Below are 22,435 nucleotides of genomic sequence, written 5' to 3'. Positions count from 1 at the left end.
ATTTTACAAAAGCACAACATTTTGTTGATATTGTGAGTGCACACAAATACAAGTAGACCCTTTACAATTACAGTTACATTTATGTATTATTCTTACCTTTATGAGCAAAATCATGGAATAGGCTATTTTAAGTTGTTTCTACTGAAAAAAAATGCAAGTAATTGCTTTGGCACCTCCATGTCCACTCACCTCACAAACTTGGATATAGCGCACATTTATTATATCACAGGTTTAACATTAAACATTTTTATATGTTTGAACTGTTTTAGTATATCAACATTTTATTTTAAGCAAGTCGTGATGATTTTAGAAGGCTGAATTGATCAAACCTCTATGATCAGCTCACTGTTTGCCTCACTGTCTCACTGGCTGCTTGGTCATTACTTAAAAAAAGTAAAACTTATATAATGAACAAAAAATGCTCCAAACGTTATTCTAAATTAACTTAATAAAAAAAAAGAAACAAATGATAATCATTTTGCCATTACATACAAAACTTAACTATTTTAATAGACTGAAACAGACTGAAACCGTTTTGGGAGAAGGTGGTAAAAAGACAGGCTTGGGCCAGTAATTCTGATAAGCTGTCTGACACAGGCCGGGCTAGAACCTAAATTTGAGGCCCTTGCAGGGTTCAACTTGAGGGTGAGTAAAGTAATTTTAATTTTTGGGTGAAATAATCCTTTAATATTGTTCAAAGGATTGGTAATTTTGGGGAAAAAGTTATTGTATAGTGTGGGAGTGCCCGCACTTTTTTGTGTGGGGATCTACTTTTCAAATGAAAAACTCACTGAGATCTACCAAGTGATAAATAAATACATAAATAAATAAAAGCTTTTGGGGATATATCTTTATTTTGCATTAATTTAACTTTTTTTTATATATATATATAAAACATACCAAACAAGACCACCTGATAATGCCAAAGGAATGCATATAAACTACTATGGATCCATTCAAAATCACTACACACCAAAATACTAATGAAAAATTACAACTTTCTCAATGTGTGGAAACTTGATCTAAAGTTAGCTCGATGACATTACTGAATAGTTCTTTTATTAGGACCACTATCTATAATAGATCAGTGGTCAGAACATGCAATTGTGATTATATTTGGAGCATCTGATGACCATATGTACACAAACATCATGACCCTAACAAACTTCTCCAAAACACACAAGAACCTGTTATAAAACATTTGCTGTATACAACTATGTGTATATACTGAACTGTGTTCAATCAGAAATATGATGTTATAGTGATCAGTGCGTGAAAGCACACTGTAACGATATACAAATCTCCATATTCATCGGGAAGAAGGAGGCGGGAACCGGCGCACAATCAAAAACATTTTAATATTCAAAAGTAAATACAAAACAGCGCACCAGCTCCTCACGGACGACTGGTGCGCACAAAATAAAAAGCAAACATAAAATAATGTCCCAGGCCTGGTCCTCTCTCGTCCTTCACTATAGTCGCTCCAGTTTTATATCCTTCCATCTCCTACGTGGGACTCGATACTGGTGGTGGGGCGCAGGTGTAGCTCATCTCCAATCACTACACCTGGCCTCACTCCTCGTTCCCACGCCTCTCGGCCCCGCCCCACTGGCCACATACCCCCATCGCCCCTCGCAGGCCGGGGGGTACCCTCGAGACTGCGCTCTACTCCCCCCCCCCCTTCCCTCCGGGGGGGACCGCTCACGGGGACCTGCGGGAACCTGGGGGTAGGATAGACGAGGCGAGAGAAAAGGAGATGGAAGGAGGAGCGACAGGGACGAGAGAGGGGAGAGAGGAAAAAAAAATAAAAATTCCGGTTCCCAGACACACTGCTGCTCGGCCCTCCACCGGCTGGGTGATCTCCTCCGCGGTGCCCGGCGGTGGCACTGGACGGCCCTCGGCGGACGGCACGACACTCCTCTGCCGCCCGGTGGACGGCGACGGCTCCTCCGATTTTGGGCAGCGGCAGGAGTCCCCCGTTCCCTGCCCCTGCGGATACCATCACGGAGGCGGCAGGCTCCGGCCCCCTGGCGAACGGCGCCGACTCCTCCGCTCCCTCACGGACGGCAGCCGCCCCTCCATATCGTGGGCGGCCGGCAGCGAGCTCGCCCATCCCCGGCAACTCGCTCCAGTCCACCGCCTCGAGCGTCCATGGCGGCACATACTTCGCCTGCTCGAGGGCACCGCGGATTCACCACAGCAGCGAGGGATCTTCAGCAGCGCGTCCCTCCTTCTCCCGGGCTTCGGCACCACTGTAACGATATACAAATCTCCATATTCATCGGGAAGAAGGAGGCGGGAACCGGCGCACAATCAAAAACATTTTAATATTCAAAAGTAAATACAAAACAGCGCACCAGCTCCTCACGGACGACTGGTGTGCACAAAATAAAAAGCAAACATAAAATAATGTCCCAGGCCTGGTCCTCTCTCGTCCTTCACTATAGTCGCTCCAGTTTTATATCCTTCCATCTCCTACGTGGGACTCGATACTGGCGGTGGGGCGCAGGTGTAGCTCATCTCCAATCACTACACCTGGCCTCACTCCTCGTTCCCACGCCTCTCGGCCCCATTCAGTCTGTATTTCACAGTGCAATGAGAAACTTGACCTGCTCCAAAACACAGAATATCAAAAAATACATAGAGAGGTGGTGCTGTTATTTATTTATATGTATTTTTTAATTATCATATTAATCATAAAATTTGTGAATTTATTATATTTTAGTTTTAAGTTATCTTGCACCCACTAGTTGAGAACCATTGACCTAACACATATTTAAATTATTTTCCCACCCGTTCTAGTGGACGATGAAAGGAGTAAAAAATCCACTAGACTAGGAGAAACAACATCCCAACATCATGGAAATGTAAAAAGTTATTATTTTAGAGTTATTCTATTAGATGTATTTTAGAGTAGAATTTTATTCTTTCTCTCTCTCTCTTTCTCTCTCTCTCTCTCTCTCTCTCTCACACACACACACACACACACATTTATCTCTCTCCCTCACACACACACACATTCCATTCTACAACATCTGGACTATTAATCAGTTAGATCTTTCTTCTCCTCTTTTAATATGTTTCTCTGTGCCACAACCACACTTTTTTCCTATATGTATTTTTATTTTCTGGTGCAATTTGTTCTCTGAGCTCCTGGCTACTTCTAAGGCAGGGTTTTCAGAGTTTCATGTTTGACATGCCGTGTCACAACCACCCTTAATAAATGTTTGATAAAACATAGGATGGCAAGGCACGAGGAAACAAGAAGTTTTTCAATATCACAATAATTAATAATCCAATCAAAAGGGGAATGTAGGAGGCATAGGAACACATAGAAGGACATTCAGAACTGACAAAACTAACTAAATGGACAAGACCTTAAATACAAAGACAAATAAGGGACTAAATACTAGACACACCTGGAATCAAATTAACAGTCATCAAGAGGAAGAAACTGGGACACACGGACAAAAACACACACAGACAGTTCATAACCCAGACAGCTCTATTCAGCTGTGATGAGTGATAGGACATTTTGTTAGTAATTTTGATGCTATTTTTAGATAGCCCGATAGCCCATGGTGAAATCGCATTGGTCCTAAACTTTGCATCATACAACTGTATATTAGTCACACTCATAATAGTTTAATGTGCCATTTTTTCTATAGACTAAAATGCTTTTTAAGTTAGGGTTAGGGTTAGGGTTTTCTAAGTTTTGTGGAGTGGTGTCACATCTGGTGGTCCCAGCACATACACACTTAATCACACATCCGCAGGCCCTTCTGCAGGGACATATAGATTTCAAATGTACTCCTTTATATTTTCTAACATAAACACACTCTACCTTCAGAGTAATACTTCACAGAGAGTGCAACAGGAACAGGGGCGCAGTAGGACACACTTCTGGCACATTCCTGGTCAGTCTCTACCTAAGTGTCCCTCCCTGCTCTCTTTTTCTCTCAGTCTCTGACATTATGTCTCTAGAAATGCAGCCTCTTTCCTTCTTTTAAGTGCGGGTGTGTCTGGGATTAATTAGCTGCTTAATTGGAGAGATGTTGGTATGCTGCGGTGAACACACACACACACACACACACACACAGCTTTGACAGTGAGAAAGGCATGGCAGACTATTGTAAACACACCCATGACTGCACCACAATCAATCAGATGCTCTCACACTCTACACACACACACACACACACACACACACACATCCATCATTTCAAGCACTCTGTATAAAGATATTCAAGCTTGCATAAACTCCACACTGATTCCCACTCACCAGCAGAAACATACCACCCAGCACTCCAAAAAATCCCCTTTTTTTCTCTCCTGCTCTCTTATACACTCACACACACGCACACACACTTAATGATGTAGTGATTCATACTGTGCCCTTTACACCCACCAACTCCCTAGTGTCAGAGCGACTGGTGATGTCAGGAGGTAGATGTCGTTTTGTCACAGCTGTGACTCCAGTCTGGCATGGAATGGGAAAAGTGCTCATCAAAAAAGCATAGCACTTTATTTTGTCTGTGTTTGCATCAGTGTGCATTGCATCCAGGTTCATATATGATGGTGAGGAGTAATGTGCGGTTCTGGACTCACTCAGGACTGTGATTAAAGGAATGTTTTGGATTAAACATAAGCCATGACATCTGAAACGTTGTAATGATTACCGCATACAATAATTACAACCTGCTCATCAGTTTGTAAAAACAAACAAATGTAGTTTTTACAGTAATGCATTTACAAAGGAAACCCCTCCCCATAGACACTTTTATTGCATTACAGTATTTAGTGATTTTTGTTTTCCCAAACAGTATTTAACCCATAACATTCAACATTCAAATTGCATGCATTCAATGTTGAAATAGCTAACTAAAATGGAATTAAAAAAGCTGAAATAAACTATAATATTAGATTAAAAAAATTATTAAACGTACTAAAAAGCTAAAAAAAAATCGATTTGGCAACTAGCTGAAATAAAAGTTTGAAGTATTTAAATTATTCCAGCTAAAATAATATGAATATAAATAATGACTTAATTTAAAAAAAAGATATTAAAATGATTAAATATCTGAAAAACACATGGCAAAATTCATAAAACTTAAACTAAAATTAAAATGGAAACTTTAAGCTTAAAAAAAATAACTAGGTGAACTTCGAAAAAAAATACTAAATTGCTAAAAAATCAAATTAAAGCTAAAGCTAAAAATAAAAGACTATAATAGTAAATTATCAGTACTGAGATTACATGCATCTAAGACTTTGGGACAAGATCTAAGCTTCAGTTTGAGAAGAAAAAAAAATCCATAATAAGCCCCAGAAACATAGCCAAATATTATTTTTGGATGTGCACAGATTGTTTTGTTGATTTTGTGCATACTCCGTGTTTGAGTCTGAATCCATTTAAACGTCAGAGCCGTTCTTTGTGGTTTTGGAATGGCAAATAAAGTTCATTACATTCACAAGCACCGCAGTTATCCTGTCATAAATACCATGAACTACCAATGAATTATGAATCGTTTAACCGCAAAACAATATTCCACACATTACACTGTATTAGGAGGGTCTGCAGAGCAAATGATGTTTGGACGCTTGGATCAGTGTATCGCTTGACGTATGCAGTCATATACGTAAACTTTGGGACTAAGTCCTTACGCAAGCGACTTTCTCAGTTATAGCAATTAGTAGCACTGACTCATATCTGCGCTTGTAAAAACAGTGTTTTGTAGCCGAGTTTTATGAGTTCAGTGCGTGTGTGTGTGTCCATCTTGACCCCGGTCTCAAGTCACGTTCCTGTAGCCGTGTTCTTATCAGCCTTAGACTAAATCAAGAACACGTTGTACATTATACTTTAAGCCTCTTACCCCACAGGCACAACAAAGAGAAACAATAGCCACAAAAAGAGAGAGAGAAATGAGAGGGAAACAAAAGGAGGAGAGGAACAACAGAATAATTAGGGGGAATGTGGAACAGATGGAGAGAGACGGGCTCCAGATTCTTGCCTCTCTCTGAGCCAAAAAAAAAAAGAGGGGGAACGAGACTAGGTAAAAAGATATGAGACAATAAATGGGAATGGTAACGATGTAAAAAAAAAAAAGGTGAGGTAGGACAAAATCTGGAAAAATAAAAAAAGAAAAGATTTGAATCAGATCGGAGAGAGTGAAAGGATATTCGCGTCAGAACTGGGCTGGAGGGGTGGTCTGGGGTTTGTGGTTTTGGACAGATGATATGTGCGAGCGAGAGAGGGTTTTGCCGCACTTGTTTGTGTGAGAGTGTATGTGCTGCCATGGGAACCGGCTAACTACAGATTCTTTTGGCCTTAGGAACGTGTATAAGGACTACAGGCATCTGGAGCTGGCCTGTGACACTCAGGACGAGGTGGACAGCTGGAAGGCCTCTCTGCTGCGAGCTGGGGTTTATCCAGAGAAAACCACAGTAAGCAGAGGAGCCCACTGGCTTCTGTACCTGTACGCTAAACCCTGCGGCATAAAACTTCAAAATAAAGGTTACCGTTTAAACCAAAAAGGGATTTATAGCCGGATACCATGTGGATCTTTATAAGCTCCACTCAGAACTTTTATTCCCTACTTCTTTACAAAACCAACAACATGTGCTGGTGCTGTAAAAAATAGTGTAAAAATGCCCCATTTTTATCAACCCTTGAGTTCCTTTCTGAAGAAAGTTCACGCTGCTCTTTTTCATACAATGAAGGCAGACCAGACCAAAAACACTGCAAAAAAAAAAAAAAAAAAAAAACACGTAGAAGTAGTCCATATGATGTAATTTTTCAACTCTGAGCCAAATATGCCTACTTTGCTACTATATAGATAAAAAAAGTATGTGAAGTGAGTATGTATGAATTTGGACACTTTACTATCCAGTGATATATTTAATAAAAATCATTCCATAACAAATGGAGTAGCTACTTAATGTATGAAATTTTGTGTACAGCTCGTTTTTTTTTTTTTTTTTTTTTTGCATCATAGCTCTCAAACGTAGATTTCATTTACACATATTTCAATTTCAAAAAGACTTTTTATGAGACATGAATATGAGATTCTAGCAAATGATAATGATTTTAGTCTGTTCCACGGTTTCATAAGACTTGAACTATAGCGCACAACACTTGAGCACTTTTATAATGCTTTTTAGTTCTTTTTTGCTCATTCTCATTCTTTTTTATTGCATGTAGAAGAGCAGCATGAACATTATGCCTAAAGTCTTCTTTTATGTTTTTTAAAAGAAAGAAAGCCACAATGGTTTGGAACAACTTGAGGATCTAAATCTAACAGAATGTTCACTTTTGAAAAAATTATTGAATCCAGAAAACAAATACGCTGATCTGAAGAACCTATAAAAAAAGAATCAAATAACCAACTAAACTTAAACCTTTAAAGGGATAAGTCAACCAGAAATGAAAATTCTTTCATCATTTACATGCCTTCATGTCATTCCAAACCAGTGAGATTTTCAAGAAACATAAAGACGCTTTTTAATGAAACCAGAGAGATTTCTATCTTTTCATTGAAAATCAATTCCACTAAAGCTTCGCTGATTCAGAAAGTTCATTTCTACATCGTAAAAGGAATCAATATGAATTGAGTTGTTTAATTAAAGTCATCTATATGGTAAACAGTAGCTGTATCTGCATGTTTGAGCTTTCGTTGTTCGTAATTAATGTTCTTAATGTATGTGATAGAAGTTTGTGTGCATAAAAGCCTAAATTAAATCCGTTCATCATACTGTATGAAGTGATTATGTATTAAACAGCTTGGTTCATATGAATTACTTTCACAATGTCTTTATGAACTTTCTGAAGCATCAGAATTATGGTGGAATGAATTTTTGGAATAGGAACAAAAATATCTTCAATTGTGTTTCGAAGATGAACCCAAATGCACAGGTTTTGAACGTGATGAGTAAATTATTTTTTGGGTGAAAAATCTCTTTAAGCACTTCGTCAAAGAACCATTGAAGAAATCTTCGCAAGCTGCAGTGTTCTAAGAAATATAAGGTTATTATACGTTCACATAATAACGAGGCACACATGGAATCTATGCACACAGAGTATTGCAGAATCCTCCACAGATTCCTGCAGAACTGGAGCGCCTGGCGCTCATAAATGTTTAACACATTTCATATTTTATTGCACACGATTCTACAGATTTTGCCCTAAAATGAGTGAATAAAAAGTCTGCTGATTCCATCTAGGCCTTCTAATAACTGTGCAGTGTAGTTAACCGGATAACTCTCGCTCCTGTAGCGTTTCTATGTGTGTGTTTGGCTTCATGGTGGCTGTGCTCTGGGGTCAGGAGCTCTGCTGCATTCCTCAGCTCTTGTGTCACACCATGGAGGATCAGCGAAGGAGGGGGCTTCCAGCTCTGTTTCTAATCAGCTCCCTTGCCTTTTTTTTTTCACGCACCCCTCCATCCCCTTCTTTCGGTCTTTATGTATGCTTTGGAGCAACATGTTAAGTGATGTCACAGTTCTGTCAGGGTTCCCCATAATTCGCTCTGACAGAAGTCTACCACACCCCCTCCGACATTTACTGAAGTAAAACTCATTTTTTCCTTGCATCTTGTGCACTCCACCCCCCCCCCCCGCCCCCACCTCACCCCACCCCCGAAACATCTCTTTTCCAGCTTCGTTCACTTTATGTTTGTGCACTCATTGCCCTCTGAAACATCTTTCATCCCCCAGTATTGACACTACATTTACTGTCCAGGTTTGCCCATGTCTTTTTTCTGATTGCTCAGGTGGATGGAGAGGGTCCAGCTCAGGCGGAGAGCTTCTCCATGGACCCTCAGTTAGAGCGTCAGGTCGAGACCATCCGCAACCTGGTTGACTCGTACATGAGCATCGTCTACAAAAGCATCCGAGACCTGATGCCCAAGACCATCATGCACCTTGTCATCAACAATGTAATAAAATAATAATAATAATCAAACCAGTTAAACTTTTTTTTTTATGTAAGATGCAGAGATATGAATTCATTCATAAATTTATATTATATATAAAAAATTACCATATCATGTTAACATTAGGTTTCCGCAGCAGGGACATTTGTTTTACATTAGTATTTTATTATTTATTGCATTATTATATTATTTATTAATCTTGGCAACCAATTTACTGTACATTTTTAAAGCTTTATAGTAAGTTTATCTCAAGAAGTTATAAAAAATATTATACTTCCATACACTATAAATTATTCAAATATTTAAGTATAGTAAACTATACATTTAAAGTATATACTTCGATAATATATTTCGATTTGAGAATCGTTTTGTACTTGAATTGTAAAATAAATATTATTTAAAATCTGGGTTGGGTTAGTATGAAAATGTGTAATTCTCAGACCTTTGCTCAGAAAGAAAATTATATTTTAAGGCAGTATTGTGACACTATATTGGCATATTTCCGAATATTTTTTTAACTTGACAGTGTTTGGACACCATGGAAAACTTTCTGGTCAGTTTTCATTGTAATTAATTTGACCATTTCAGTTATGTTTCAAAATCAATTCCAAAATAGTTTCACTGTGATTTTATATTGACATAAGGACTTTAAATGTATACATTTTAATAATACAACTGAACAGTTGTCCACAACAGATTAGTCCTACGTGGTGTGTTGTGTTGTGCACTACTGTGCCACCATAGTTATTGCTATAGCTATCGTTATAGTTAGCATTCTTGGTTTAACTGTCACTCACATTTTTGAACATAGACTTTATAGTAGGGGTGCACCGATCAAGATCCGCCGATCGTTATGCGCATCTCGTCAGTAAAGCCGGTTCTCTAATCAGCGGTAAATTCCATCAGGTTCGTTATTTCACATCGAGCAGCTGTTACTACACGGAGCCGTTGTTAACTGAGAAGCTGCGCAAATCCATGTTCATTTTCAGCGTTTATTGGCGCATCTTCTCAGTTAACAATGGCTCCGTGTAGTAACAGCTGCTCTATGTGAAATCACGCACCTGATGGAATTTACCGCGCATAACGATCAGCCGATCTTGATCGGTGCACCCCTACTTTATAGTGCACGATCCAAACTAAAATTTTTATAATTCATGAATGAAAAAAACATTTTGTAACATGATATTGATGTATCATTTACATGGTAATGCAATGTCTGATTTTAAAATGGGTTTTAAAGGATGAATTTTGAGATTTTAAGTTTTCAGTTGATATATAATTTCTGATGATTTCTAAAATGTGATAGAGAAAAAGGCAACGAAGAAGGTCAGAACTCCTGTTATGATGTAGATTTTTGAGGGTTCAGTCTTGTCATAAATTAATCTATTACTTTTCCTACATAATTTTTAACAAAAAACATTGGTAAAATATATATTTGGGAGTCTTAGACCTTTCCAACGATATATAGTTTGTCAAGATTAGATTCGATTAATTGTAATATAGTGAAGTAAATGTAGGCGTCACGTATACAGGACGGGGTGACAGTTAAACATATTTGTGTGGGTGATGTGTGAGTAGTTCACTGTTCAGCTAGTCATGGAATCTAAACATTACGGCCACATTGAAAGAGAGAATATGACTGTGTCATCATCTCACTGTATATAACTTCAAGTCCTGTTCCTTTTTTAATGTGGAAACTGTTCTCCACCCATAGGTAGAGGAGTTTATCCACTCTGAGTTGCTGGCTCAGTTGTACTCTTCAGGAGATCAGTACTCTCTGATGGATGAGTCTCCTGAACAGGCTCTGCGTAGAGAAGAGGTGTTGTGTACCCACGCCGCCCTGAAGGAGGCACTAAACATAATCACTGACATCTCTACTTCTACCATCTCCACCCCGTTGCCACCCCCAGTCGATAACTCTTGGCTCCATAGTGGCTCGCTACACCGAAGGTACCTCACATCTCCACTTCCTGTTCACCATCACTCCACCTCCACCTTAGAATTGAGTCTGTACTCCGGCACATCATTTATGGTGGACCGTTGGCACACACATGGACTGAATCACCAGCAGGATTTCTGGAAATTTCATGGTGTTTTCAAAACCTAGGAAACTGATTGAGATTAATAACAAATTAAAAGTCATTGAAAGTTGTTTTTTATAGAGCTTCATACTCTTGTGTAGAGTATTGTCAGATGCCAGCGAGTCGTTCTTTGGAGGCGGTTCTTTTCAATGAATCATTGAACTGGTTCATGTCATTCTGAATCATTTCTTAGCGAATCATTCTGAATAAAAAATATTCTTTAAAAAACGGATCCAGTAACCACAAGTGACTGGTGACTGGTAATGGAAATGTTGTGGCCCACCCAAAGAGCTAATGCATCCCTCATTCTCGTTCTCTCTCAGGTCTCCTCCAGGTTATAGTGTCCCTAAGAAGCATCCTGCTCCGCCTGCTCCTTCGTTACCAGCTCGCTTTGACGCTCCTGGGGTCACACCGGTCTCCAACAGCACAGACACCACCAACACTACCAGCCGCCCCAAACGAGTCCCTCCTAGTGTTCCCAGGTAAAAATTCACCTGAAGGCACACTAGCAGCATCAGACCATGGCTTGTTCCATTTCAACAAACCTCATTGATGCACAACATGATTCATCAACCAATGTTTATCTACAGTAGGAAAGGGATTTCGCGTGTGATCCTTCCATTAACAACACAGCTGAGTAAACATTCGATTAATAAAGTACCCAGTGACCAGAGGGCTTGAATCAGGTGCGTCAGCACTGAAAAAGGCTGAATATTTGAAGCGAACCCAGTGACCCGTAACTTCACAGCATTTTTAAACAGTATTTCAACAGTTTTCCAAGCTTGAAAGCTGCAGTGGACTTGTGGTTTCCCCTTTCCCAGGTTATATCTTCCGTTAATCCAAAGTGTTGCAAACTACTTATGAACCAAGGAGATCTATGAAAGTGTGGGCCAATTTTTCACTTATTAGCATGCATATTACTAGCATATTGGCTGTTTATTAGTACTTATGAAGCATATATTAACGCCTTATTCTGCTTGACCATATTTAAGATCATTTAATCCTACCGCAAACCTAAATTTAACAACTATCTCATTAACTATTAATTAGCAGGTAATTGAGGCAAAAATCATAGTCAATAATTGATTAATACTGAGATTTGGTCCCCAAACTAAAGTGTGGCTGCCAAATTTTGTTTGCATAAAAGGTCCATTGTGTGGTGTACAGTATGAGGCACCGCTCACACAGAAATTACTTTAAAACCAAGCAGCTTTTAGTCGTTCAATGAGATGCGACTAGATTTAACATGAGCAAAATCTTCATAGGGAACTTTTACGCCCCCAAGCATGATTGATTGTGCAGATTCCTATAAGATTGACTGGATTTTACCCACAAATATTTGCCAAGCAGCGGTAAATGTGACTGCACCTTAATACAGAGAGAAAGCTCTCCGTTAGCATTCCTATCCATCTCAACGGCAGTTCCTTGGCAGGCATAGGTCCCCATGGAAGTATATGATTTGAAATGTGCCATATTTCCTCATCGGACCACAGAAACTTTTAACTTTTAATGTAAAATGAAGAGCAAAAGATTGTAAAGCCCGAAGTATACCTCAATTTTGACCAATTTACTTGGTGTATATATTGCACAGATGTATGCATAGCCTTTAAAAGTATAGGCTACTCTATTTAAAGGGATAGTTCACCCCAAAATTTAAATTCTGTCATTAATTCTCACCCTCATGTCGTTTCAGACCAGTAAAAACTTTGTTCATCTTCAGAACACAAATATAGATATTTCTGTTGAAATTTTAGAGCTTTCTGACTCTCCACAGAGAGCAATGTAACTACCACGTTCAAGGCCCAGAAAGGTAGCAAGGACATTATTAAAATAGACCATGTGACATCAGGGGTTCAACCACCGTTTTATGAAGCTAAAAGAATACTTTTTGTATGCAGAGGAAACAAAAATAACTACCGTATTTTCCGGACTATAAGTCACACTTTTTTTCATAGTTTGGCTGGTTCTGCGACTTATAGTCAGGTGCGACTTATTTATAAAAATTAATTTGACATGAACCGACAGAAATGAACCAAGAGAAATGAACCAAGAGAAAACATTACCGTCTCCAGCCGCGAGAGGGTGCTCTATGCTGCTCAGTGCTCCTGTAGTCTACACTTAAGTCATAGAGCGCCCTCTCATGGCTGTAGACTCTAATGTTTTCTCTTGGTTCTAAATAAATGCGACTTATATATGTTTTTTCCCCTCATCATGACGTATTTTTGGACTGATGCGACTTCTACTCAGGTGCGACTTATAGTCCGAAAAATACGGTAAGTTATTCAACAGTTTAATCTCTTCCATGGCAGTCTTCACCATGCGTTCACGAGAGTACCACGACACATGAACTGCATATTATTTGCCTGTCATGAACGCGCGTCGAAGACTGATACAGAAGAGAAGAAATTGTTTAATCTTTTTTTTTTTTGCACAAAAAGTGTTGTAGCTTTGGAAAAATTAGAGTTGAATCACTGATGTAACATGGACAATTTTTAAATTGTCCTTGCTACACATCTGTGCACTGAACGTGGGAGTTCCATTGCTGTCTATGGAGGATCAGAAAGCTCTCGGATTTCATTAAAAATACCTTAATTTGTGTTCTGAAGATGAACAAAGGCCTTACAGGATTGGAACTACATAAATATACATTTATGGATGAACTAATATTTTGCACAAACACAGGTGCTCGACACAAACACTCCTTTGTTAAGAAGTTCAACTGTTTAACCAGAGTTGTGAGTAACTCTCCCACTAGCACTCATCTATTGTTGCCATCTCAAGCTGTCAGGCTGTGTGTGTACAGTTTGTGTGTACTCTGCTGATGATGAAATTTACGTCATAAAAACTGAAGTATACTTTGTGTTTAACTAATTTAGTTTGATTGCACAAGCCTGTCATCTCTTATTCGGGCTGAATGTGTAAAATCTTTCCTGGAAGAGGTTTATTTCTATTTATCAGAATGTATTTAAACTAAATTGTACATTTACAGTTACAACATATGATCAATATTACATTTTTATTCACACACCCCCAAATCAGAATGTCAGAAAGTGCACAGTTGCAAGAAAGCCCTTCGTTATAATGATAAGTTATTATCACTACGGGTTTTTCTTGCTGCAACCGGCTGCAGAGTTTCCCACTGGTAATTATGGCGTTGTGGTGGCGTTCATGTGCATTCGTCTCATAAATATGACCATTCCAGCATTACTTTATGGCAGCATATGATTGTTAAAAAACAATTTAAGATCTGCTAGTTCTGCTGTCCTTCCCAAATGTTGGGATTTATGCTCGTAGTGAACACGACTAATAGGACTTTCCGTGTCCAGAGAGCTAGGCTTGTTCTTGGATCCGTGTTTAGGATTAGTCTCAAAGCTGTGCACTCAGAGACCAGAACTCTTGGTGAAATATACGCATACCTACCTTCACATGCATGATAGATGAGACCACGTGCTCACTGGTCCCAAAACTACAGCACTAGATCACAGACACTGCTGTCTCCGCACACCATGAACATATGGTCTGGAGTGTAAAGCAAAAAGAAACTTTAACTTGAACAGATGTCATTGCTCAATCACACAGGCAAGCATATTTACATTTGAAGGCTTTTAAAAATCATGCACATTTTCAAGGAGCAGGGCAAGTATGCACTGCAGGCAAATCTCACGCAAATGGTCAAGAAATGTCAAAATCATATATATTACACGCACCTAGAAAGATATAGTAAATAAACACATCATGCTACTGATTGTGTGCTTTTTGTATTGCCTTTGATTTTATTACAATTTTTTTTTTTTATCATGGTGTCTGGATGATTTAAATTGTATTACATCTATGAGATTTTGTTTCTTTTTTCATTTTCATAATAATATAAAAAAATGTAATACAGAAATTAAATATTGATATGAATTTATTTTATTATAATATATATATATATATATATATATATATATATATATATATATACTATATTACGAATATAATATAATCTTTTTTATTGCAATTTTTAAACATTTATTTTTTTATCATATTTTTTATAATTGTTAATACATTTATAATTTAATATATTTATATGTTATAAGAGTTGATATTATATGATTACAACATTTTCTGTATTGTTTAGTACTCACTTTACAGTAATGAGAATTAGCTGTAATTCCTACAAATCTCGATGCTAAAAATAGGGTTTTGCTTCCTTTTTGCACGAAGTCTAGTTTCTTCCTGTGGATTTTGGTGGGGAATATGATCCGGATGTTTACTAGCGAGTCTCACACGTGACTTGAGATGGGTGGAGGGCTCGTTGAAAATGTGTTTTTCATATTTGAGTGCAGACAGTCCCTATTCTCTTCCTCTCTTTCTAGCTCTCGCCTTGTTTGAATGTCAGAGTCCAATCACATGAAGGCTTCTCATATGTCTTACAGTTCTTTGATTATTGTGTTTTATTGATATCTGGGATGTTTTGTATTTCATATGAACAAGAATAAACCAAACTTGATTTGATTAAAGGAGCGCTGAGGGTTACGGTCACCTTCCTGTTCAAACCGTTCACAAACTGACCGTATCTTTTTATTTCTCACCATTCTAGTGGCGTTCGCTTCTTTCAACACTTTCTTTGGTTTTCCCCTCGTGATTGTTCCTTTTCTCACTCTCATTCCTTACCTTCGTTTTTGGCCCATTTTCCCCTGTCTTTTCTGCCTCATTTCCTTTGTGTTCAGAAACGGGGCTGTTTGGACCTCCACCCTTTTTCTCCTGCTTTCTCTCTCCCCCTGTCGCCCCTTTCTCTAGTTCTCCCACTCACTTTTTCACATTTCCTTTCACCATCACTCATCCCAGCTCTCCAACTTTCCCTCTCTTTCCTTCCACCCCCATTCCCCTTGTTTTTTTCTCCTTCACTTTTTGCAGAACTCGTTTGAACCTTTTCACAGTCCTGCTGCTGTCTTCAGCGTGACCCCGAACAGAGAGGGCCTGACTGAATCTGAAGACCTAGGCACATTTCTGGGCACTAAAACGGCAGTTCTGAGACGCCGCCAGCATCTCACCCAGCAGCGTTCCTCTCTCGCACCTCATCCACTTCTCCAATTACACATTCTTGTACATTTAACTTTCTTTCTGTCTTCCAGTAAACCCCTGGCATTTCCAGACTGCTAGATCTCGTATGTTTCCTCAAGCATTGTTTTGCTTTTCTTTCCGTCGTCTCCGTCCTTTCTTTTTCTTTCTGTGAAACCGCAGGCCTGCACTCGCCGCAGCACAGGAAAAATAAAAGCCACTCTCTTCTCTTTCCCATCCCAGAGAGCTGCTCCTTCTGCCAGCTCCATTAGAGAGTGAGATTCCTGCGCCTCCACAGGGATCTTTCCAGGACCAACTCTGCAGGAATGCTGGACTCATATTCCCTTAAACACTCTCACACACACACACACACTCGTTCAAGACGTCCCGACACCGTAGCCTGTGATTGTAACATGGTCAGCGCACAGTAATGAGCTCTTTTGAGCCTAATTAAAGGTCACTGTTAGAATACTTCTGTTTGAGCACAAGATGTGGAGACGAAGATTTCTATAAAACATTATCACAGTGGCGCTGTCAGAATTTTGCTCTGTTCATTTGAGCATCATGACCAGAACGGCACAGAAACATTAGCTTAACCAATTGCGTGTGTTTGTGGCGGGACTTTTCTGAAATCACAAACTTTAGTTTTAAGAACGGCTTGTAATTACGGCTATTAAAGTTTGGAAACTTAAAAAAAAAAAACATTATTCAAGAAAAACTGTAACACTTTGGGGTAAGGTCAAAATTAGTTCATGCAGTAGGTAGCACAACTAAACAAATAACAATTGCTTTTCTAGGTTAATGTTAATTTGTAAATAAACCATTGTATATTGTTCAAAATGTATATGCCACATTTCATAGTCTAGGGTCAGTAAGATTTTTAACAATATTTTTGTAGCAAGTCTCTTATGCCCACCAAGGCTGCAGTTATTTGATTGCCAATACTGTATAAACATTAGTATTGTAAAATATTGGTACAGTTTAAAATATCTGGTTTCTATTTTAATATATTTTCAAATGTAATTTATTCCTGTGATGCAAAGCTGATTTTTTTGCATCATTACTTTAGCCTTTAGTGTCACATGATCCTTGCTGCTCAACAAACATTTATAGTTTAATATTATCAGTTGCGTTGTTTAATGTATTTCTGGAAATGTTGATACCTATATTTTAGATTCTAGAGAACAGTATTTATTTGTAACATTATACATGTATTTTCTCTCACTTTTGATCAATTTAATGCATCCTTGATGAATAATAGTAATAATTTCTTTCTGACTCCAAAACTTTTGAATGGTAGAGAATATAAAACTACCCTAAATTAATAAATGCTGTAAACGTGTAGTATATGATAACTATACATTAAAATATATTTATATATATTTTTTTGTGTGTGTATGACTCAGCAAGGTTTGGTATTTATTTGTAGCCCATCTATAGAAAAAATCTTTTTTTGTGTTCTTCTCAGTTCTGTTGATCAGATCTGGCCATTCGTACTCATTTCGCTTTCATTTCCCCCCCAAAAAAAGACGCTTGCAGGCAATTGTAAACAGATGCAGACATCTGAAGGAGAGCAGTTTATGGGAGATTGTTGTTATTTCCATTATCTGAATTGGCAGAGCTGTGAGCTATGACCTATAGCAGTCTGTCCTGACAGCTCAGGTTATGTGTAATGTGTTGCAGGAGACAGCCGCCGGCAGTGCCCACTCAACAGCCCCACTGAGACACCGATGCCCACCATTGAGACAACAACTGCTTGAATTTTCATTAAGAAGACAAGACCGCAAAGATTCACATCTTACACACGGTGAAAAACTATCAAAACAGATTTCAATGAAGAAAACGGATCTCCAGATGGTTTTTTAGGCTCACCGAATCTGCTTTTGGTGGTGAGATTGAGCAATGTGCCGAGGTTTGTTCCTGTTTTGTACATAGGTTGATGTTTGCAATGTGAGTTCAGCTCTTTATCAGGCTTAAATAAAAAGCATTTGGGGATTTTGTAAATACTGTGTGCTAAAGAAGTCCGACAACCGGGGTTGTATTGTTCAAATTGCGCACGGTAAGTGAATGCTATCTGAACCAACCCTTAATCCCGAGATTAAAACTCCAGCGTGTAATTTCTCACACTGGATGTGCTGCGAACATGATTTATATCTCAAATCATGCAGCATGTAAAGGAACCACCCACATCAGCCTAGCTCTGTGCTGAGAACTTCCAGCAGTACTCTCGTTTTAAAAATTGTGAAAATCAAACAAACAATTTTTAATTTATTTTTATTAATATTTTGCCAAACATAACTTCATTAATTTATAAAAAACTATTCAATTTACAAGACTCTCTCTTTGCACAGAATGTTTTAATTTGGCAACTTTATTGCAGTGTCACACAGACTGTTTATTTGAGATGTTAGTTATAAATGATACTACAGAAAAGCCAACAAAGGCTTATTATATTTTATCAGTTGAACACTGGCAGAAACGTCCTGCTGCCGTGCCGTTCTATTATGAACAACAGTTAAAGCTGCAGAAATACCTGGGACTGACTGACATCTTGTGGGCAACAGCTTGTCCAGAACTGTTTCAACCCTGGTGAATTTTCTGTCACCTCCATTGAAATAAAAAAGGGCTTGTAACAAGAATTTATAGAAATTCTGCTACTGGGAATTTTTTTTTTTTTAAGTTAGGCCTATATATATAAACTGTCAATCATTAAATCGCAAATTAATCACATCGAAAATAAATGTTTTTGTTTAAACAATATATGTATTTTGATATATTTAGAAAATATTTACAAGTATTTTCATGCATATATTTATATTACATTTTTTATATTATATATAAAATAACATTTTTCATGAGCATGTGTTTGTGTGTGTGTGTGTGTATATATATATATATATATATATATATATACACATAAACACAGTTAGAAACATTTATTTCAAATACAGTATGTTAAAATATTAGCATTATTAAAACCTATTAAAACCAATTAAAACCATTTAAACTTTTAATCAAGCAATTCCAGAATATGCAAATTTATATATAAATACTGTTAAAAAGAACTCCCTACTTCCATATAAATTATTTTAAAATCACAAAACATGTCTTGATCATACCCCAAAAATCTTAATGGAATTATTTGAATTAAAAAAAAATATATATTTTTAGGGATTAATTTTATTAACCAAAAGAAAAAACCTTCCTTTATTTTTAATTTGTGTTAAATGTGACCTAGACATCTTTTCTTGAGGCTCACACATTTAATAATATAGTTTTATTTTATACTGCCAAAATTAAATGAAGTTTCCCAGTAATTCCTCCCTGAGCTTAAAGGTACATCTTACCCCACCCCCCCCCCCTTTAAGGAAAGTGCAGAAGACTCTCAAAATCATCCGTCCAAAGGGAGTCTATCAGAAGCATCATTTAAAATGGTCTTAAACCCCTGCCTTTTCAATTCAAGAAGCGGGACAGGTCCTCTCTAATCTCTGCCTCGTCCCAAGGGCCGTGGATGTTGTCCTTGTGCCTCTGCAGGTGGACCAGCAACAGTGGACAGACTAAAGTTAATGTTATCAGAGCCAGCGAGAGGAGAAGAGCCCCCTCGGGCCACAAGCTCCCCAGACCCCCGACTCCAGCCAGACACACCAGCACAGCCGCCCACGGGAAGCTCCACTCCGCCTTCTCCCGCATGCGGTGCAGCAGACAGGGCCACAGAGCGAACACCAGGAGGGCACAGCTCAGCATGGTGAAGGTGTGAAGGGCGCCAGGCAGCCGGGATGCCAGGCACACTGACCCGAAAAGAGCCGCGTTGAGAGAAAGACTGCACGGTGGGCTGGGCTGAGCATACGGGAAGGACACCAAGTGAGCCAGGAGCATCACGGCTGACATGGCCTGCACAGTATCTGTACTGACCGACTCGGTTAGAGTCTTTAAAACTGGTGAAAACCCAAAAGTAAACGCCAGGAAGATGGTCGCGCTCTGCAGGTCCGCCAGGCGCGTTCGCTCCCGAACACAAGAGCCACCCAGGATCTCATAGAGTCCGTATCCCAGCAGAGCACAGGTCAGACAGACCCAGAGCACTGCAGACGGCACCAGCGCACCCCGCTCCATATAAGACCATAGCGTGAGGAAGACGGCCACACAGGACACCTGCTGCGCGATGAGCCCCGTCTCACGCACCACCGCCCAGTAACGGTACTGACGCACCCGGATGTTGAGCCGCAGCTCCTCCAGAAAGCGTCCGTCCACATAATTGTCCGGGAAAGCCTGGCGTTCATACAGGACTTTACGCCACGGGATGGCTGCAGGAGCTCCCGGACCACTGTCTGCCCCCATCACCTGTCAAAACTGATAACACACAACCCATCATCATCACCACACACAGCTTCTTTTTAGAGGATTTAAAAACATAGATTCAAATATTCATTTAATACATGAATGAATAAATAAATCCAAGTATCATACATAAAACGAGAAACATCATTCATTTTAAAATGCCACTAAATTTTAAGAAACAAATCTACCTATAATAAAAAAATTCAGCGTTTTTGTTCAGCTTTACTTGTTAAACATTTTCTAATGACAATGATAAACACAAACTAAATAAATTCAAGCAACACGAACATATATGTAACAATAAAAATTGTGTACAAAAAATTTTCACACAGAATTCGGTAGTAAATTTCACATATAATTAGAAAGAAACGACAAGTAACAATTACTTAAACATGATTTTAGACTAATGGCGTTAGTATTTTCTTGTAAACTGAACTTCAATTATCTGTGCATGATTTAAATTCCACACAGATCTTAATTTTGTTTAGGTTACCCTACTGATAATCAAAATATCATTACATGAAAATTCAGCCTGTTCTAGTCTGACAGCTTCTCGCGTAGATCTGAATCTGATGAACGAGACTGGATTCTTCGACCGATAATACTGTAAATGACTCCAGTGTGTGGAGACAAATTAACTTCATTCATATTGAATACATAAAGCTTTTAAACCCATATAAATTTAACATCTTACCGAAACAGCCGGGTTTTCTCTCTTCTTCACCCAATGCTGTCACGCCATCTCACTCCCGGAAGTGACGAACCACAAAAACAAAAGCGCGACTGTAGCGTTTGGTAAAGAGCGCCATCTACGGACATTTACTCACAAACTCCAAATAATAAAGAGTTTCTGTCATCGGTATGTCATAATAATCTCGTTATTTGAACCCTGGAGGGTGTGGAACGTTTTTTCAAAGGTTTTTAAACTGAACAAAGAACGTTAACAATGAATTAAGTTCTCCTTGATTCTGATTGTAAAACAATGAAGGATCACTTCACATATTATAGTTTGCAACCTCCAAAAACTGTGTGGGGGATACAAGTTAAAAGATTAAACACTTCGTCTTGAGACATTGAAAGAGACATATACCTTAACTGAAAGGTAGACGAGTTGAAAACTGCAGCTGGCAGTGCTAAAAATCTCCAGAAGGTGGCGACATGAGATTAGAAATTCACAAAATTCACTTCAAGTTTTCATTGGGCAATTAAAAAAACACATTTCAGAAAATCAAAGAAATCCGCGTGCATTCATAAATCTCAAGCACAAAAGAGAGCGATTTGATCAAAAAGAGCAGTGAACTTCGTTTATTAGCAGCAGGACCAGAGACTCTCTGTGGAAGATGGCTGGTGTAGGAACAACACAGAAATAGCTCAAGCATCACTAGATCTGAGAGCAACTGCACACTGCAACAACACGACTGCCATTAAAATACTGCACTTTAAATCACGCACATTCAGCAGGGAAGAGGAACCCGGCCTCTGAATGAGTTCTGATGCACTCTGAAGCCCAGGCCACTGTCATTGATGGATGAGGGATTGAGCTGCTGCTGTTATTACTAGTGCTGCTAAATCCTCCAGAGATTTACAGAGCTGGGAGTCATATCCAGCCTCAGCATAGCTCATGTGTGAATACAAGGTTAGGGTCTTTTAAAAAATAATCTTTTGAAAGTCTGATTCAAAGCAAATATCAAATTCTCTTTGCATTCATCTTGATTTCATACCATTTTTCTGCAAAAAAAAAAACAAAACAAAACAAAAAAAACTTGATGTGTAATCAAGAAAAAACAATGAGTTTTCTTTAAACCCTGAATACATGAGTGTAAGTTATGCTTTAAAATGTGTTTTTAAAGGTGAAATGTTTTTATTGTTTTTTTAAACAAATATCATGAATTATTATTAATATCATTAAATTTTTAAGGACTCAGAACACATGAGATTTTACAATCTAAGCTACAGTTGATATAGCAGTTATAACAACTGACATTATATCAGGCCAGTCAACATTTCGACTTCAAGCCCCTCCCCCACCAAGAAGTGAATTTAAAATAA

The 22,435-nt window shown here is 38.5% G+C and overlaps 2 protein-coding genes across 3 annotated transcripts in view; one reads left to right on the top strand and one right to left on the bottom strand.

The window, feature by feature from the left end:
* dnm3a (dynamin 3a) overlaps positions 1–18,055 on the top strand; it is a 44,586-nt gene extending 26,531 nt beyond the window's left edge. For both annotated transcript variants that reach the window (XM_026291389.1, XM_026291390.1), the window contains 5 exons: positions 6,333–6,444; positions 8,766–8,930; positions 10,642–10,877; positions 11,332–11,490; positions 17,735–18,055. In XM_026291389.1, the coding sequence (XP_026147174.1) occupies positions 6,333–6,444; positions 8,766–8,930; positions 10,642–10,877; positions 11,332–11,490; positions 17,735–17,774 (712 nt within the window). In that variant the 3' untranslated portion in view covers positions 17,775–18,055. The remainder of the gene's footprint in view (positions 1–6,332; positions 6,445–8,765; positions 8,931–10,641; positions 10,878–11,331; positions 11,491–17,734) is intronic.
* A 945-nt stretch (positions 18,056–19,000) lies between these two features.
* Positions 19,001–21,172, bottom strand: LOC113121137 (phosphatidylinositol N-acetylglucosaminyltransferase subunit C-like). Its single transcript, XM_026291388.1, has 2 exons — positions 21,081–21,172; positions 19,001–20,398 (listed from the first exon to the last, which is right to left on the bottom strand). The coding sequence occupies exon 2, from the start codon at positions 20,384–20,386 to the stop codon at positions 19,505–19,507; it is 882 nt and encodes a 293-aa protein (XP_026147173.1). The 5' UTR covers positions 20,387–20,398; positions 21,081–21,172; the 3' UTR covers positions 19,001–19,504.
* Between the last annotated feature and the right edge of the window lie 1,263 nt (positions 21,173–22,435).

The sequence above is a fragment of the Carassius auratus genome, chromosome 20 (genome assembly GCF_003368295.1).
Source record: "Carassius auratus strain Wakin chromosome 20, ASM336829v1, whole genome shotgun sequence".
NCBI classification, from domain to species: domain Eukaryota; kingdom Metazoa; phylum Chordata; class Actinopteri; order Cypriniformes; family Cyprinidae; genus Carassius; species Carassius auratus.
The sequence above is the reverse complement of the archived record's forward strand: the minus strand, read 5'-3'. Positions and strand labels throughout refer to the sequence as shown.

Excerpts from the sequence above, each read along its gene's own strand:
- LOC113121137 (XM_026291388.1), bottom strand. The coding sequence starts at position 20,386 with ATGGGGGCAGACAGTGGTCCGGGAGCTCCTGCAGCCATCCCGTGGCGT.